This window comes from Lissotriton helveticus, chromosome 10, assembly GCF_964261635.1.
Source record: "Lissotriton helveticus chromosome 10, aLisHel1.1, whole genome shotgun sequence".
Lineage (NCBI taxonomy): Eukaryota > Metazoa > Chordata > Amphibia > Caudata > Salamandridae > Lissotriton > Lissotriton helveticus.
The window spans coordinates 1,210,732,161-1,210,751,393 of NC_136071.1; the positions used below are offsets into that span (position 1 = coordinate 1,210,732,161).

General features: G+C 45.9%; 1 protein-coding gene across 1 annotated transcript in view; it reads left to right on the plus strand.

The window, feature by feature from the left end:
- The first annotated feature begins 7,693 nt into the window (after positions 1–7,693).
- Positions 7,694–19,233, plus strand: part of LOC144784216 (vomeronasal type-2 receptor 26-like) — a 172,080-nt gene continuing 160,540 nt past the window's right edge. Inside the window, exon 1 of the mRNA XM_078662870.1 lies at positions 7,694–8,497. Coding sequence (XP_078518996.1) covers positions 7,694–8,497 — 804 coding nt within the window. The remainder of the gene's footprint in view (positions 8,498–19,233) is intronic.

Genomic DNA, 19,233 nt, shown 5'->3' on the forward strand with positions numbered 1-19,233 from the left:
GTAATTGCAGGGTGACATCTAACACAGCTTTAGCAGAAGCAGAGAGCGGGCGGGGAGGTCTTCGTGACCGGTCAAGAGCTGTGTCCATGATGCAGTTAAAGTCACCACCCCAGATAATCAGAAGGGAGCTGTGGCTCTGGAGTGATGTGAACAAGGATCTGTAGAAGCTGGGGTCATCATAGTTAGGGCCGTACGTGTTAACTATTAAGAATTCCCATAAAGGGCCATAATACTGTGATACTGTGTATCTGCCCGCTGTGTCTGTATGCAAAGGTTCGAGTCGGAGGCCTGCTTTAGGATTAATCCATGTTAAGACCCCCCTGGAGTGTGAAGTAAAATAAGCCGCATGGGAGGTGTTCGCTAGCCCGTGCTTTGCAGGGAGGGCTCCGCCCGGACGCAGGTGCGTCTCCTGCAGCAGTGCTATGTCTATTTCCCTGCGTTTCAGGTATGTGATGATATTACACACTTTGCGACCATCGTTTAGGGCCCTCACATTCCAAGTTAAAAAAGTTAGGCACCGCAGCGCTTCAGCTTTAAGTTGCATCTATGACATGAGGTGTACGTAAACGGAGTGAAGAACAACTATACAGGGGTAAGCCTCGCCCACCACCCACCACATACTGTAAATGAAAAAAGATGATCAAAGCATAAAATGTCAAGCAATAAATTAAAACAGTACATAAACACACACCGCCCCCGTCCTACGCCCTGCATAGCCCAACACTGCAGAGGCAAGCCATCACCCACCCAACCCTCACTAAGAAGGAAATCAAATGTGAGGGAGTCCCACCCACCTCTCCCATGAAACACCCGACAACAAAAAGTAAAACAGCAGTTTACGCAGTGGGGCGGATGTTACCCGGGTACACAAACTGAACCAAACACCGCATGCAAATACTAATCCCACAACAGCTTATCTGTAATTACTTAAGAGCAAGGAGTGTGCAGAACAACTCTGTTTTAGGGAAAGCAAGATATCGGTAAGGAGGCAAGTCTCCCAAGAACTGGCCGATGTCCAGGCCCCACATCACGAGTACCCAGAGGGGCATATTAATAAGCAACTCCAAAACCGAGAAGATAACTCAAATCAGGGTAACATGTGGTCATGTACATATCTCTTGCCACAGGGCCCAGTGAGCCATTAGAAACTGCTGCAACCAGACTAGAAACCATTGACTATAAGAGTAAGATAACAGTATTACAAACAAAGGAGATATCACCAGGTACTCAGTCATTGTCATCCATAGTTCCAGCGTCTGCATTCGATGGTGAGGAGGCTCGTTGAGTGTTCCGACACTTGTTGGCCCTTTCCCATTCTCAGAGGGCCTTCTGAAGGGATTGCAGGTCTTGATATATACCCGGCTTCCCATCAAAGAGGACTTTCAGTCTGGCGGGATAGAGCATAGCGTATTCGATGTGATGGTCCCGCAGTTTACATTTCATTGGAATGAACTGCTGCCTCACCTCCTGTACTATTAGGGTGAAGTTGGGAAACAGAGAAATGTCTGATCCTTCATACCGTGGGGGACCCAGCTCACGTGCCTTCCTCAGTGCAGCATCCCTGTCCCGATAGTTCAGGAGTTTTGCAATTATAGGGCCAGGCGGGGCTCCTGGCTGGGGTCGAGGGCCAAGCGACTGGTGCACCCTCTCAACCACAAAGAGATGAGAGAATGTTTCTGCGCCTAGAAGGGAGGTCAGAAGGCGCTCCACTTATTGCTCCATGCCCCCTTTGGCAGTGGACTCCGCCAGGCCCATGATGCGCAGATTTCTGCGGCGCGACCGGGCCTCAAGATCCTCAGCTTTGTCTAGGAGGGCCATGAGGGCGTGTTCTATCTGCTTCTGCATTTCTCCTGCGTCCATCTGGGCCTCCTCCACCTCGTTATGCAGCGCTCCGCCATGTACAGGCACTCAGAGTGTTTGTCGAGAAGCTCGGAGACTCGGTCCATTTGGTATGCCAGCGAGTCTATCTTGGTGTCAATAGCAGTCAGGCCCTGTTGCATGTAGGTAATGATCTGTTTAATGTCCCCCACCGGGTCATCTGTCGCAGCGTCCGTTTGTGAAGGGGGGCCCCCTTCCGCTCCCTCCTCATTGTGCCTGGACTTGTGTTGCTTGAATTGAAGCTTAGGCTGGGTCCTATCAATTTTCCCCATGTCGCCAGGTGGAGCAGGTAGGTACTCGCTACAATAGAGATATTAGGGACCCCAACGCACCAGGGAAGTTCTCCGCTCCATGGCCAGCCGCCCAGACCCAAAGTTAGAGGGGCAACTCAGGGTTCCGGTGTAGTCTGAGGCAAAGGCGGAAGAGGGCCGACGGTGGTGGGGAGGGCAGTATCTGTGACAGCAGCAGCCACAAGGGAACCAATGCCAGTAAAGTCCGCCCACTATGGCTCAGTCATCTCGAACAGTGTGAATTCCAGCTACCACCGCACCCCCAGGTGGGCAGACGGTGAGGGCAGGCACCAGGAAGACCCCGAATCCACCCCAGGAGCTGTGGAGCAACCCGGCTCACAGCGCGAGGACCACATACCTTTCAGCAGGCCCTCCAAGCTGGTATTCAAAATGGCCGCTCCTTCGGCTCCGGGGAAAAATGCAGGCTAGAAAGCCACAGAACAGGCGGAGCCTGGCCACAGGAAGCCCCAGCAGGCAATGAGGAGCCGCCGCCGCCCCCGCCATGTGCCCCTCCGCGGCACCGCCGCCGATGTCACAGATGGAAGCACATCCGCAGAGGCGCCCAGTGCGGCACCAGGGAGCGCGGCCCAGGGGTCAGGAGCACCAGGCAATCCCAAACTTTAGCCTGGGGATGTGCAAGCTGCACCACACCCTGATCACCGGGCTCTTGCAGGTCTCTGTAGACAGGCACTCGGTTGCAGGCGGGTGCTAATTTTTGGATCGCTGTCAGCCAGGGGACAAGTCCCTACATCCAGTAAGTTGCTGCTGCCTAATTTATGACAGATTGTGAGGATATGGTGGCGGTGTACAGCGGAACTCTAGCGGAATGCAGCCATCTTCCGGCCGGGCAAGCTCCGCCCCCCCACGACAGAATGTTTAACTCCTTAAATCCATTCCCTGTCACCTCCTAAAAACCCTCTCCACCCACAAACTATTGATGAAAACCAGACAAATTAGGCATTTTTTACCCCTAAACCCCCCTCCCTGTGCAGCCTACACCGCACCCCCCTTGGAAAACCCTAACAAACTTCCCATGGCAAAAGCCCGATGAGTTACCCTTCAGCGTGCAACGGACTTACATACACACCTATACACTCTCATACAAATTTGAAACATACACAAAGTAGTAAATCTTTATCTATAAAATATACCACATAACCTAGAGACCCATCTTACTGCTTCCAAAAATGTGAACTCTTAACGATTCCCAGCCTCGAGCTGTTCAATGAAGCTATCGATCTCCTCAACAAACCGAAAGGAGTGCTTCTTATTATTCAACATCACTGCAAGCACCTAGCTTCCTTAGCGGCCCAATTCTTTTCCCCAGCTCCCACTGCCTATTAGCTGTTACTACTGACAGATCTGATCTTACTTCAATTCTTACTCCATCCACCTGCAACACTTTCTTCTTCAGAACTTTAGCTAGCATCTTTTCCTTCAAGCAATAAGTTAGGAAATTAACAAGAATTCTCCTAGGCTCAGATCTATTCGTATTTAACCTAAAAGGGTCTCTATGTATCCTCTGAATGTCTCTGGTAATTTCCTCCTCAGTCTCTTCCAGCTGAAGCTCACTTTTCAGCAACTGAACGACAAAGCTTATAATATCTTCTCCTTCTTTACCCTTGGGAACTTATAAATAAGTGTGGGCGCAAAATCCGTTCCGCTTGTAGATTTTGCGGATTTTCGGCAATTTCGCGATCTGCAAATCTCGCGAAATTGCCGAAAAATTTGCGCATCCGCTCGCGGGCAGATTTTGGGCAGTTAAATAGAGGTATCGCACAAACCGGTGGCGTCTTCTTGGATAAATATGAAGGGCAGGGTTCATTCTGGCACGATGCTCCTGTCACAAAAATTAAACCTCAACAGGAAGCACTTACAGATATAAATAAAGCAGGTGCCCGAGTTGAAGCTCAAGTTCAGTTCCAAAAACAATCGTGAGCTTTGTCGAGGCTGGGCAGGTGTGCTTTCTCCCCATATCTACCGTTGAAAATTAGCTGTGATGCTGGATAGAGGCCTTTGCATCTTTCACTTTCACAAGCGCAATCCCCTTGCAGTTCCTGTGCCCAGGAGCTTCTTTCTCCTCATCTGCTGCTCTGATCGGTCTCTGACCTTTAATACACACAAGAGGCAAGTGAACTTGCATAGAAGCCCTGCCCGTTTGGCCCCGCCCACACACTAGCGGTGTGCACCGTATTCCCGCCATTTACCCACTATGATGGACAGCCCACTCAAGGGACCCCTGTGCCCTTCTGCACGATGGCATAGTAACACACACATGGTCACTGGAGACAACTCTTCTAGCACTTTACGCAGCTGTAGTGTAGGAAAAGCACTATACATTTACCCAACGAGGTAGCACTTACTGATTAGCCAGTAGACAGTGGGAAACAGTCTATTTGTGCAAATCCGCGAGTTTGCTAATATTTTCACGAAATCGCCGATTTTTTGGCAATTTCGCGCAAATTTGCGGAAATTCGCCCATACTTACTTTTAAAACCTTCAAATTGTTCCTACTTTGAAAGTTTTCCACTCTTTCCTTGTGCTCTCTCCCCCTAGCTCTAAGCCCTTTGATCTCTTCCCTGTTAGTCTGTATCTCCTCCTTTAGGTCCCTAACTTCGCCCTCTACCGCCAATGTTCTTCCACTCAGGTCATCCATTTTTTTCTCTAACAACTCACATGCAGACCTGATGCCTTTCTGATTCAGCTCTGAAGTCTTGAATCTTCCTCGCATCTCAAGGGTAAGAGTTTTGAGCAATGTACCATTAGAAAGATCGCGACTCCCTGAGGCTGCTCCCTCTTCCCCTAGAGCCTCGTGCCCCAATCTATAGTCCTTCCCGGGCACTGACTCTCTTTGTACCTCGTCCGGTACCTGCGATTTCCCTCCTTCTTCCGAAATAGACTCCGCTGGAGGATTAAAACTACCTTCTGGATCATTCACACTAACTTCATCCCTTGTGGCTCCCACTACCTCCCCCATCTCAACAGACAGCACTTGAATTCGGTTTGGGCTTAAATGTGCAGACCAGTCTTCCAGATTTGTTATCTCCTCCGGGCTGCCCCCACCTCCTGAATAATCACTATACTTCTGTTTTTGTTGAAGGTCCGCCACTGCTGCTGACATGGGATTAAAATGCCTTAAAACAAGTCCTACGGGTCGGTGTCACCTTAATCTTGCACTCCACAGAACTCCCTCTTGCCAGTTTGGTAGGTACCTTGGTCACCTTACTGCACCATCGGCCCATGGGCTTCACCACCTTCACCTCCTCCACCACCTTCTTCACACCTGCTCTTTTCCAGACCTAGGCGAAAGATCCATCAACTCCAGGACCTAAAAACGGTGTAAAAAACTTGGGTGTCTGGATGGATGCTAACCTTAGCTTCCAGACACACACCAAAAAGGTGGCTGCAACCTGTATAGGTCTCCTGAGAAACCTTAGGCCTATACTCGGATTCTTTGACTCTAAGGTTCGCCAGCTGATTGTCCAGGCAACCATCTTGTCACGCCTGGACTATGCGAACATCCTTCTACTAGGAGCAAACAAAGCAGAAACGGCTAGGTTCCAACGAATCCAGAACGCGGCGGCGAGAACGCTGGTCGGTCTCCCACGCAGATGCTCAGCCAGAGCCACCATCCGCAAACTCCACTGGTTGCCTGTGGAACACAGAATTAAATTTAAAGCGCTCATCACGATCTTTAAAATCGTCAAACTGGGAAACCCCCCGTTGCTGCGAAACCTGGCCTGCCCCTATGTCCCTGGCCGTAAACTACGCTCCTCTAGCCAACTTCTCTTGGAAGTTCCCAGAATTAAGCTCTGTCGTACTGGAGGCCGATCCTTTAGGGTTCTCGGTCCCAAAATATGGAACGATCTTCCTCTCAGCATACGCTCCATAGACTGTCTCTCTGTCTTTCGCAAGACAATCAAGACCTTCCTTTTCCCCCCTCCCTAGTGCATTTCTAATTCCCCTCCCCCTCCCTGTCCTGTACGGTGTGTGTCTGTCTTTCAGCGCCGGGACGCCCCATTGCTGGGGTAGCTGTTGCGCTTCACCAAACCCAGAATAGAATAGAATAGAATAGGAAATCCGCTGCACCCCCTCTCGCCGCACTTCTCAGTGAATACCTTGAAGAACCAGTAAGTAGCCCGGCCACCTCACCAACACTACATCCACTCTTTCCATTTGTCCCCTGCTCCTGGGCTGTTTAAAGAAAATGGGCAAACTGTACCTCAGCGTTTTTAGAACACAATGAATGCTCCACTCAACTCCTACAAGCATGCTCCTCGCTGGCCCCACTAGGCCAACTGGCTCCTCGACTGCTACCTCCAAGGAGGACCCTGGCAGCAGCACAATGCCCCCTCCGTAACTCCAGTGCTGCTCTCCATCATGGGTGCTCCGCCGTGTCCCAGACTCTGTCTCCAGCCTTGCTGCCTCGCTGATCCACACTCGGCTCCAGGAGCTCTCTACCTCAGTGGAAGCTCCCATAGCTCTCTGGAACGCTCAAAACCCCATAAGTTCTCGCTGAATCACAAATTTAGTACTCGGTTAATACCGCATAAACCGGCAACTACCACCGCTTTCACCACCGCTCGCCATCCGAATCGCATCACCTTCACCGCACGCCTCCAGGTGAAGTGGGGGCAAGAAGTTCTTGTGTAACTTCTCCACTCTATCTGAGTTCCGAGGTCATGGAGAGCTCTGTGTTGTTAGGAAGAACCTGCATAGGGGAAGTCCATGTGCCAATGCTTGAGGACAGATATGCCTTTGGCCTGCCAACAGCACGCCCGCTGGGTGCCCTGTACATGTGTCCAAAGCCCATCTCCCAATACATAGGGTGGGATACACGGTGTGCAAAATAAACTACAACTACCATGATGGTATCTAGTGGGAGTGCTTCTGGCAGGGATAACAATAGATGCCCATTGGAAAATGCCTTGCTTCAGGCAAATGTGCAACAGTCTATCAGCAGCTGGTTATTTTATGTAGCAACTGATTTTTAAATAAAAGTGGACTTGATCTAGCTCGTAATTTTCAAGTGCAGATTTTTAGTGCCGAGGGCAAGATTTCCAGCAATTCACTTAGCAGGGATTTTTAAGGCTGTATCATTAGCACAGGTGAAAACAGCATACAGCACAATCAAACAAAAATGTTAAAAAAAAACATGATGTGGATTAGTTTCTGCGGGGTGTCCATTTCACCGTTAGGAGGTAGAAGACATCTGGTACTGGAATGAGAAAGCACTTTGGAACTGAAGGGATTTGTTGTAGGCGCATAAACTGCAGCACTTCTGTGAAAAAACACCCATTGCTTTGTACAGTGTCTCATAGCTCATGTCTATGTCTTCCTCAGATCAGCTATGGTGCCATGGATCCAGTCTTCAATGACAAAAATCAGTTCTCATCCTTTTACAGCTCTGTCCTGAATGAGAGCTCTGAAGCATGGGCCATCAGCCTCTGATACTCTTTAGTGGAGGGTGGTGCAATATGTCTCATAGCTCATGTCTATGTCTTCCTCAGGTCAGCTATGGTGCCATGGATGCAATCTTCAGTGACAGACATCGCTTCCCATCCTTTTACCGCACTGTCCCCAATGAGATCCACGAGGCAAGTGCCATCGCCCGGCTGCTCCAGCACTTCGGATGGACCTGGGTTGGGATCCTGATATCAGATGATGAGAGCGGCAGGAGGGCTGGTGAGGAGCTGGAGAGAGAGATCAGCAACAGTGGGGGCTGTGTGGCCTTCTTACTAAGAGTCCGCAAGTCCTGGGACCTTGAGCAGGAACAGATTTCTAAAACAATCAGTGTTTCTTCTGTCAATGTGGTGATACTTCACTGTTCACATGCTTACATGTTACCAGGCCTCCTATACCACTTGCAAGGTCTGCCTACTATAGTTTGGATCACTTCAGCAGTCACATCACATCTGAAAGATTTTATAAATTACTATGGAATGGATATTTTCAGTGGTGCACTGGAATTTTCCATTCCTAAGGGACAGATTCCTGGACTGACAGAATTCTTGTACAGTGTGAACCCTTTACATTTCTCAGACAATGACATGTTTGTGTGGTATTGGGTGCTAACATTCTATTGTTCTCCTGATTTACTGAATAGGACTTTTGCCTATGAAGCCTACTACCCTCATTGTACAGGGAACGAGACAATGAGAGATTTGGACCCCCTTATGTACGATGCTTACAATTTCTACATTACTTACAGTGTTCACACTGCGGTCTACGCCGTGGCTCACGCCTTACACAACATGATCTCATCCAGGGCCCACTCAGGACATCCCTCAGAGAGTGAAAGTCTAGAGAAGGACTTCCAACCATGGCAGGTAGGAGAGTCACTTTCTAATTCTAAATATATATGTCAATCAAATATAATATGACACACATAGAGCACATTTGATGTCATTCCCCGAGAGGTAAACTCATTTCCTCATTAGGCATTTTGTACGGTGTTGTTTGTCAGTATGAAGTCACTTCTGAGCCCCTGTCCCAACTAGTAAGGATAGGTTTATAATTTAAATACAGTTTGCAGCTATTCATCAAGCCTTTGATTTAAACAATTCCAAAGGCTTGATATGAGATTACTGTACAGTACAAAGCTGCATTTGTGTTTTAAAATAGTCCTAAAGTACGGAATGCTAGTGCTTTGAGCTACTTTGTTTGAATGAGGCAGCCCACCAATCCATAGATTTTGATGCAAATCACTATTTTTTGAGAATGATAAACACAACTTTTAACACAAAATGTTTGCCTGCATGAAGAAGGAATAAGGTTTAAGGAACCTTTTCTTTTCTCAGACCTCTTTCAACTTCGCATGTGTGAACTGTACAAATAGAAACTTCAAAAAGTGTTCAACTTGGCAAAAGCACAGTGTTTTTTACAGGAACAGTCTCCTTCCAATATACACTATACTTAACATTAAGCACACGCTCTCTCTAGTTTAAGAGCGTGTATATTGGCACAAGGCATCCTAAATTTTGGTACCACATTGGGAGAGAGGAACAGCACCAAATAGTTGTACCTTTGGTACAATTCTGCCCCCTACATTTAGCACAATACAACGTTGGTTGCTAAGAATACGCCTATAACATTTTATTCCTCAATATTGTTTATAATATTTATATTTATTTTAATAATGTTGGTAATTTAGAGTCTTCTTTGGAACAGGAGAAGGGCATTGGTGCAAGCTTAACTCAGACAAGACATAGGTTGTCATCTTCAGGACCAAGCCATTCCGTGGAGTGACACTTGGCAGTCCACCACACTCAGCACCCTCCCCAGGCTGCCCATCCAGGAAGATGCCTCTTCAAACATGACACACACATCTACAGAGCCCACCTCAAGTCCGGACCCATGTACATCAACAACTGCCTGACATTCCACAAATTGACCATAGAGCTCTGATCCTCCTCTCTCGCCTTGGCCCACATACCCCACATCTGTTGGAGATGCTGCAGTTGCCACTCCTTCTCCTACCTCACCACAAAGTCCTGGAACAACCTCCCACTCCACCTGCATGCCTCCTCAACTTCAGGAAACAGCTCAAGACCTGACTCTTCAAATGCCACCACACTCCAACCAAGGCTCGCAGTCCCCAGTGCCTGGAGACCTCCCAAGGTGACAGCCACACTCTACAAGACCCTCTGATTGATTGATTGATTGATTGATTGAGTGATTGATCAAGGCTCTTGACTCCTAATATGCTTCTGCACATATTGCTGGGTGAAATGTGAAGTTGTGAGGTGTAGATGTGTTGAAAGAAGGAGTAAGATGCTGACCGGCAGGTATCCCAGGCCTTTGCAACCGACGCACGCCACGACCGCACCAACGCCCCCCTCCACCACCCTCCGCGCCTGGACCCAGATCAACACAGAAGACACCATCAGCACGATGAACTCTATCCACTCCGGATCTCCGACCGACCCCTGCCCTCACCACGTCTTCAACAAGGCCGACGCTGTCATCGCACCCCACCTGCGGGACATCATCAACACCTCCTTCTATACCGCCACCTTCCCGGAGAGCTGGAAGCACGCCGAACTCAGCGCTCTACTAAAGAAACCATCAGCGGACCCCACCGAACTCAAGAATTACCGCCCCATCTCGCTCCTCCCGTTTCCAGCCAAAGTCATCGAGAAGACCGTCAAGAGACAGCTGGCCGCCTTCCTCGAGATGAATGGATCCCTCGACCCCTCACAGTCGGGCTTCCGAGCCAACCACAGCACAGAGACCGCCCTCATCGCTGCCACCGACGACATCCGAGCCCTGATGGACAACGGAGAAACAGTGGCCCTCATCCTCCTAGACCTCTCCGCGGCATTCGACACTGTCTGCCACCGCACCCTAGTGCAGCGCCTCAGCAACATCGGAATCCAGGAGAAGGCACTGGAATGGATCATCTCCTTCCTCGACGGAAGAACACAAGTCAGAGGCCACCGGAATCATCTGCGGCGTCCCTCAAGGATCCTCGCTGAGCCCCACCCTCTTCAACGTCTACATGAGCCCCCTCGCGGCCATCCACGCCAACACAACCTCAACATCATCTCCTACGCCGACGACACCCAGCTGATCCTCTCCCTGACCAACGACCCCGCCGCCGCCAGAGCCAACCTGCACGAAGGGATGAAAGACGTAGCCGAGTGGATGACGACCAGCCGCCTGAAACTGAACTCGGACAAGACGGAAGTCCTCATCCTGGGCTCCTCGCCCTCCGCCTGGGACGACTCCCGATGGCCCCCCGCCCTGGGCACCGCACCCAAACCGACAGACCACGCACGCAACCTGGGCTTCATCCTGGACTCCTCCCTCTCCATGACCAGACAGGTCAACGCCGTCTCCTCGTCGTGCTTCAACATCCTGCGCATGCTACGGAAGATCTTCCGGTGGATCCCCACCGAGACCAGGAAGACGGTCACCCAAGCCCTCGTCACCAGCCGACTGGACTACGGCAACGCCCTCTACGCCGGAACCACCGCCAAGCTCCAGAAGAGACTCCAGCGGATCCAGAACGCCTCGGCCAGACTCATCCTCGACATCCCACGACACAGCCACATCTCCGGACATCTGAGAAACCTGCACTGGCTCCCCGTCAACAAAAGAATCACCTTCCGTCTCCTCACCCACGCACACAAAGCCCTACACGATCAAGGCCCGAGCTACCTCAACAACCGCATCAACTTCTACGCTCCCAAACGCCACCTCCGATCAGCCAGTCACGCCCTCGCCGCCGTCCCCCGCATCCGAAGAACGACAACAGGAGGAAGGTCCTTCTCCTACCTGGCCGCCAAGACCTGGAACTCCCTCCCTCCCGACCTGCGCCTGACCCAAGACCACCTCTCCTTCAGGAAGAAGCTCAAGACCTGGCTGTTCGAGCAGTAGCAGCACCCCCCCCCCCAAGCGCCTTGAGACCCTCCGGGTAAGTAGTGCGCTCTATAAATGTCATTGATTGATTGATTTGTTCTAGTAGCTAATATGATCAAATCTATAACTTTTTAATAGATATTTGATTCTGCCAGTGATCTGCTTTCAAGGCGTCTTTCTTGTGATCTTGGTCCTGAAGGATCAGGCATTCTAGGAACTTGATTTATACAGTTCTGAGGTTGCTCAATGAGCTGCTTAAATAGACACAGCAGAACAAACTTTTTCTGAAGCATGGATCCTTGCATGTTGACATCTGAGAGCACAATATTGATGTGAGCATGACATGGGCTACAAAGCAGCGATCTGCTTTGGAAGTGCTTCCTAGGCTCTTATCTTTCTGAGACATCGCTGGTGGAGTTCCCATTTAAACGTGTGCTATAGATTATATAGCAATAACCAAACTCGCTCATCTATTCACTGCAGTGGACAGCTAAAGGAGGCTAATGGGAGTGTGAGGTTAGCTGCGATGTTGCCTCCACATCCCTGGCGGAGTAACATCTGCCTGATTTGTCAATCCTGCCCACCTACCTGGCTGGTATCTCTAAGCCTACTATAGAGGGAGCCCATCAGCAGCTTCTCTGTAGGCTAAATGAATTGTTAAGCAGGTGCTATCTTGTTTCGAATCCTGCTCAGCATGGCAGTCTATATTAGATAAACAACCCAAAAGTGGGAGTTTGAGTAAAACAAACAGTCAACGAGCCTGATAAAGAGTGAGAATTCTTCCTGCACTTTGGGGTTAGTTGATGGATTTCCTTTCTGGGACCATCATGCTTCCCATGGAGGCCTGACGAAAGGAAATCTAATGCTTATAGCCTCAACCTAATGAAGGGTTCAAACACATATATGACAAGTCTAGAGGAGCCAGCTGAAGCTCTACTAGTAGAAACTCAGATGTTCGCTCACCCCTTAACATGGTACCGAAACAGTAAATTTGGCAGATGAGTGAACTGGCAACTCATGGCTGTTTATTTGCTTCTCCAAACTTTAAATGGCACCGCTAGTTCACAAAAATACTTGTTAACTTGTTAGCTCACTCACCAGGACACTCATACTACTGCCCTCTATCCTTCCACACTGATTCACTCACTCTCCTAGATTCTCAATCATCTGATCACTCACTTACTTTCTTCTCACTGACTCACTTTGCTCACTTTATTTGTTACCCACAATATGTCTAGAAATGAACCCTTCAGTCTGATCAAATCAGCTTATACTATGCCTGCAGCGTTTGAGACTTTTGGAAGTCGAAAGGAGGAGGAGACTTTCAAGTTATGTTTCATCAGCAGACTACGAATCTTGATGTTATCTGTGAGAACAGTGCCAAGCAGTTCCATGTGAAATTTGAAGATAACATTGGCCTGCATGGAAGACTGGGTACCCAATGTGTGATAGGGATCTTTTAAGACATGGAGGTACCCATGTGAACAACCCTGTGTTGGGTAGAAAGATAGGAGGAGAACCAATTAAGGACACTGCTTCTGAATCCCATTCGATATTTCAGGATGTCAAAGGCAGCTAAGGAGTCTAACAATATCAGCAGGAGAGGTCATCTTCAAATGATGTTAATAGGGCATTGGCTCAATGTGTAAAGGAGCAGTGTTGGTGCAGCCATGTGATTTGAAACCAGTCTGGCACTTATGGTTGGTAATCCTCCCCTCCCTCCTCTAAGGCTTTTACATAATTCACGACATTGCCCTTTCTGCCTGGTTTCCCCCATTTCTTTTAAAATAATGCTGCTGATTTTTAACAGTGCACACTAAGGCAATTATGTCCAGTGTGTGTGCTATGGCTCTTAAAACATGATAAATTGTCTAAATCCTACTTGACATATGCAGCTCCCAATATACCAATGGCTTGGGAAAGGTAAATTATTGCTCGCGGGCTGCAGCACAGCTTGTTGCATGCACTAATTTGCATCCTTTACATTTGTAGGGGAACTTGTCAAAATAACCCTTTTTGACTGCTAAAAACCTTACTTTTGAAAATTAAACGTCACCTCTAAGTAGGCCATTTAGCCCACAAGACAGAGTACCTGGTATTTAAAAGTGGAACATGCAAGGGTTTAATATTTGCATCTTATTACAGTGAATAGCCCCAAAACCTTGTTTCATTATTATGGCTGCACCTTTCCTATAAGAAAATACCACAGCTAAAATAAAGGCATAATGCTAAAACGTTTGAATTAGGGGAAGCTACAGAGCTACTTAAACAGCTATTTTTAATATGTAATAAAAAATCTAATTCAGTGGTGAAGTTGATTTTTTAATAAGTATTTAGGAAAAGTGATTTTCAAAAGGTTACCTTTAACCTGCCTAAGTCTTTAGTAGGTTAATTAGCATTACCCTACTGGCAGATGGCTTGCCCATGTCTTCCCTTAATGAGGTCTGAAAACAGCTCCCAGAGAGCAAACAAAAGCTTTGGCTTTGTTGAGAGGATATATTTTGATGAGTAAGGTGACTCATTCCCTCTTAGGAAGTTCAGCCAGAAGAATCTAAGAACTTAATAATATGAAATGGTGCACATCAGCGAGTTTGGCCGTTGGGTCAACCACCAACTGTATGGCTGTTCATTAGCTTTTCCAAACTCTAAATGACACCCTCATCACACACTTACTTATCAACATGGTAACTCACTTACCTGACATCTCAATTACTACCCTCCAGCCTACCTCACTGATTCACTCACCGTTATATGCTCCATCATTTGATCGCTCATTCAATTTCCACTCACTGACTGAATGTCTTGCTTGATTTTTTTACCCTCAACATGTCTTGAAATTAGCCCTTCAGTTGGATAAAACAAACTCAGTTGTGCACAAAGGGTAGAGTTCAGTGTTGACACTCAAAGGAGTTTGCTTCTATCCAGGGCCATGAAGGGATCTTTCAAACCTGCATGGGCAGTGTGTGAAAAATAAAAGTGCTTACAGTATCTTCCATGCCATCAGTCCCTACTCACCCTAAGACCAAGTGGACCCAATGGCTGCCAAAGCTGTCAATGTTCTGGCTGGGGGAATTATTTCATACTGAGATCAACAGATCAACATGGCCTCCATAGCAACTTTATAGACTCGCCCAGAGAAGAGCAGAAACAGGTTAAAGAATGGCCACTGCAGATGTCCAACATGTACCCCAGTGTGAGACCAAAATCAAAAAGTGCGGCTTAATCAAAAGAGAAAGAGAGAGCAGGAGAAAGAGAGAGAGTACATTGAAGTTGAATTGTAGTTGTAATGTTTTCAAAACAACCTCTGATTAAAGTAAAACATATCATGCAACATATTATTGTGCTACAGGTGAGTCATACTAAGGAGTTAGAGATTCATAAATATTGTCAGCAACTATTACTTTGCTTTCACCAAGAAAAGCACACAGATTGAAGTTCAATACTGGTATACGATGGGAGAGTTCTGAACAAGCTCGCTTAGTTCTGCTTCTCAAAAACAGTCATACAGGTCATATTGTTTATCTAATATACTCACTTTGACAAACACTCATATATGTAGGTATACATGCATGTATGTATGTACGTATGTTGTATTTCTTTATTGCAAACCTACCCAAAAGACAGTGGAGCACTGTACAAGGGCATATCCAAGCATGACGTCAATAACTGATAGAAGAGGTGGCAGGTGTGTGGACTGTTACTGCATTGTGATGTAGGGTTCTTTAAATATGAGATTCATCAACTCTTTCCTTTGTGCATAGATGAAAAAGACCTGTTGTCTTTTTTTCTTCTTTGCACTTCTTAATCTGTAGTTTAATGGTGTCCTGGACGCAGGTGTGCTACCATCCACCAGAGATGCTGAGATTATGTCAGATGCACCAACCTGAGATATCCTGAACCCAGCAGGAGAAATGATTGTAATTATTCTACCACGCAGGTCACTGTTATGTGGACTGCATTTCTGATAGCCTGTGTCACAATGAAGAGAATGGGACAAAATAACAAAGAAATATGACGATGTCCATTGGTTCAATGGACACCCTTACCTATGGTTAAAGTAATAAGAGGTGAGCGTTGAGGATGTGGAGCACACTATCATATAAAGGTAAACATAAACATAATTACCCACAGATCTTCACACCCAATGCAAGCACTCCACTGTGCATCCACCCCACTCATTCCAGTGTCTGTATTACGTTTTCATGCAACCCCTTCAGCAGGTAGCAGAGGAACTTTGCTCAGGAAGATGACAGTTTGTTGCACTCCGTTGTCACTGAATAATCACATGAAGGAGTGGAGCTCTTCTCGAATCCAAAAGTGCTGTGGGGCAGCTCTCACACGTGTTCCAAAATAATGAACTGGCCAGACCTGGACATTGTAGGAAGCTGGGCATATGGGGCCCGATTCACAGAACTAACTTAAGACAAAATCCTAAACTTACTATTTTTGGTATTCACAGAAGTGAGGATTTTGTCTTAAGTTTGTCTTAAGACAAACTTAAGACCGACTTAAGACAGACTTAAGACAAACTTAAGACAAAATCCTAACTTAAGTCTGTCTTAAGACAAACTTAAGACAAAATCCTAACTTCTGTGAATACCAAAAGTAGTAAGTTTAGGATCTTGTCTTAAGTTAGTTCTGTGAATCGGGCCCGAGATGCTGAGGGCAGTGTGATATGTGCTAGCAGTTCCAATCCTGTATATACAGACTTGTTACATTTGCCTAGAACTGCTGTAGCAAGATTCTATTGTAAGGCATTAAAGATGCCCCCTTGGGATTGTGTGACTGGCAGTGTGACTTACTGTACAGTTTGAGATGCACCGATGTTCACTATAGGTCCGTTGCACAGGATGTCATGCATACATCCACTGCAGACTCATGAAACAGGATGAAGACGTACACTGCAGACTTTGTAATATGTTTATCGAGGGACCTGTATTGATACTCCTATTTTCTGACCCTTGTCCGGTTATTATTCACTAATGTCCATACAACGGCACAGAAACCCGTTTTCAGATTAAGTCATAGCGCATGCTGTCACGTTAAGCAAGCACTATTCCTCCAGCCCCCTAGAAAGCACACCGAGTTCTCTAAACAAACCAAGCCTCCAGCAGACCTGGGAAATCCCCGCTGCCATTGTTTTGATTTCGTTCGAGAACTTCTGTAAAGACTGTAAGAACGACCAGTTCTTAATGACATCCTTACTGACGTCTCATGTCCATCCTTACGTCAAACTCGGCACCTTTCAGGTATAAATATACCGACGCTGCCCTAAGCAAAGACACGGTGGTGATGAGCTTGGAGCAGTGACTACTTGCCGGAGAGCCCAGCTGATGCAGGAAGCCCACGGACGCTGCCCCTCCCTTTTGACGCGCTGAGAGAGACGCTGTCTTTTCTCCTGCCGAGAAATCCAGCCTCCGGCGTTTCGAGCTTGCCCTCGCGGGTAACTGGGATACCGAGTCCTGAGAAAGAGATACCAGCCCTCCAGCCTTCTAAATCCCAGGTACTGAACTGACTAACCCCGTACAGAGAATTCTTGAGTCAGATTCTTGGCAAAACAAACGTAACTTAAACTGCTACTTACTTACTCCCTCCCACGTATTAGGCTTAGGTCAGGTACACCGGGGTAGGCGTAGTTAGAAGCACCAGTTGAGTACGATTAGTCAATGTATATATGTATGTATATCTTTTATCCATTTTAAAGTATCATATGGCTAAGAAACCATATCAATGCTTTTACAGTATTGTTTTATAATCCTGCTTTTACTGTATGCACTTTACTTAACTATAAGTATTGCAATTGTAGCGATTCATTTCTCTTGTATGAGAAAAGAGACTGATCAATAAATAACACCTTTTTATTGAACACGCCCGTCTCTTCTTTTCTCTACAATCTGGTGAAACTAAGTATGCACGTATTGACTGAGTAAAATAACTGTCTTTTGTTTTCACACGACTCTAGAGATATACTCTTGATTAGGGAGAGCAAGGTTGTCATGTTCTATGGTTGTCAGAAACTAAATCCCTTCTTGTCTATCCAGGGAGGTTAAACTCCTCCTTGCCTATTCGAGAAAGTTTCCAGTGAACTCTGAACTAGCTGGCACACAAAACTTTAAGTCTAATATCGTCAGTATAAGACCTAGTTAACCTCTGTCCTACGTCTATACTATTGAAGATATTATTCCATTGCGCAGAGCCTATTGGGAAAATAGGAACTACACTACATGGCGCCCAACGGTTTAGATAGGCGATTAATCTAACGCAAGACATTAGAGTAACTTAGTCGTGCTTTTTCACACAGACCCTTTCTCCCATAATACTCCAAAGACGTCTGGAGTGGGTCAAAGGTTAAAATCCGCCAAACTTAGTAGGAGGAGACTCCTATGTACGGTTTTTGGTTTATTCAACGTTGAAGGATACAGTGTTCCAAAATATTGTGCACCTCATCTTTGTTTCCTTGGAAACCTGATCTGCAACAAAAAACCTTCCTGTCAGTAAAATGTCAGACAGTGAAGTAGAAAGGGAGACAGCTAGAATGAATGTCTGACATAATATCGACAGACAGAATATCTACATACAAAAATATCGACACAAAAATATCGAAATCAAAAATATCGAAGTTATATCTACACAATGGTAAGTACAAAAATATCGAAAAAATAATATCGTAGTACAAAAATATCGAAATTAAAAATATCGTTTTTTTAAATGTATTAATAATAATGTAAAAATAATTTTAAAATACATATAATTTAACAAATATTAAATAAAAACATTAAAACATAATTAAAAAATTAAAAGTAAAACATATACATTTAAAATAAATTAAAAACTTAATAATTTAATGTAATTTTATTTTTTTTAATTTCATTTAATTGATTTAAAATAAATTTAAATTTATTTTATTTTTACGCCTGTACCCCAAAAACCCAAAACTGACCCTGAACCCTAAAAATACCCCTGTACCCCAAAAACCCAAAACTGACCCTGAACCCTAAAAATACCCCTGTACCCCAAAAACCCAAAACTGACCCTGAACCCTAAAAATACCCCTTTACCCAAAAACTGAAAACTGACCCTGAACCCTAAAAATACCCCTTTACCCAAAAACTGAAAACTGACCCTGAACCCTAAAAATACCCCTTTACCCAAAAACTGAAAACTGACCCTGAACCCAAAAAATACTCCTTTACCCAAAATTAATTAACATTATTTAATTACCAATTAATTATTAATTAAAAATATATACAAACATATATTAATTAATTAATTATTATTAAATTACTTCCCACCCTATTCCCCTATAAACCCACAACCCGCTCTAATACTAAAACGCAAAATGTTAACAAAATTACTAATTTTCAAACATACATTTCTAAACATATTTAGCAAACATATAAACAACAAAATAAAATACATAACACTAAACAACAAAATTTCGATATTACTAACATACATACCTTAATCTCGATATTCTGTCTGTCGATATTATGGCACATCGATATACTATACCATCGATATTAAAACATCGATATTATTGTATATCGATATTTTAATTTCGATATTTTGTCTGCCTACCAGCTAGAATAGCAGCTCAACTCCTAGCGGATGACACAAGTCTCCTGCAGACTGAACCGGGTGCAATACTCATCCCGGTCAACATAAGAAAAACTATAACTTTAAAACTTATAGAAAATGGACT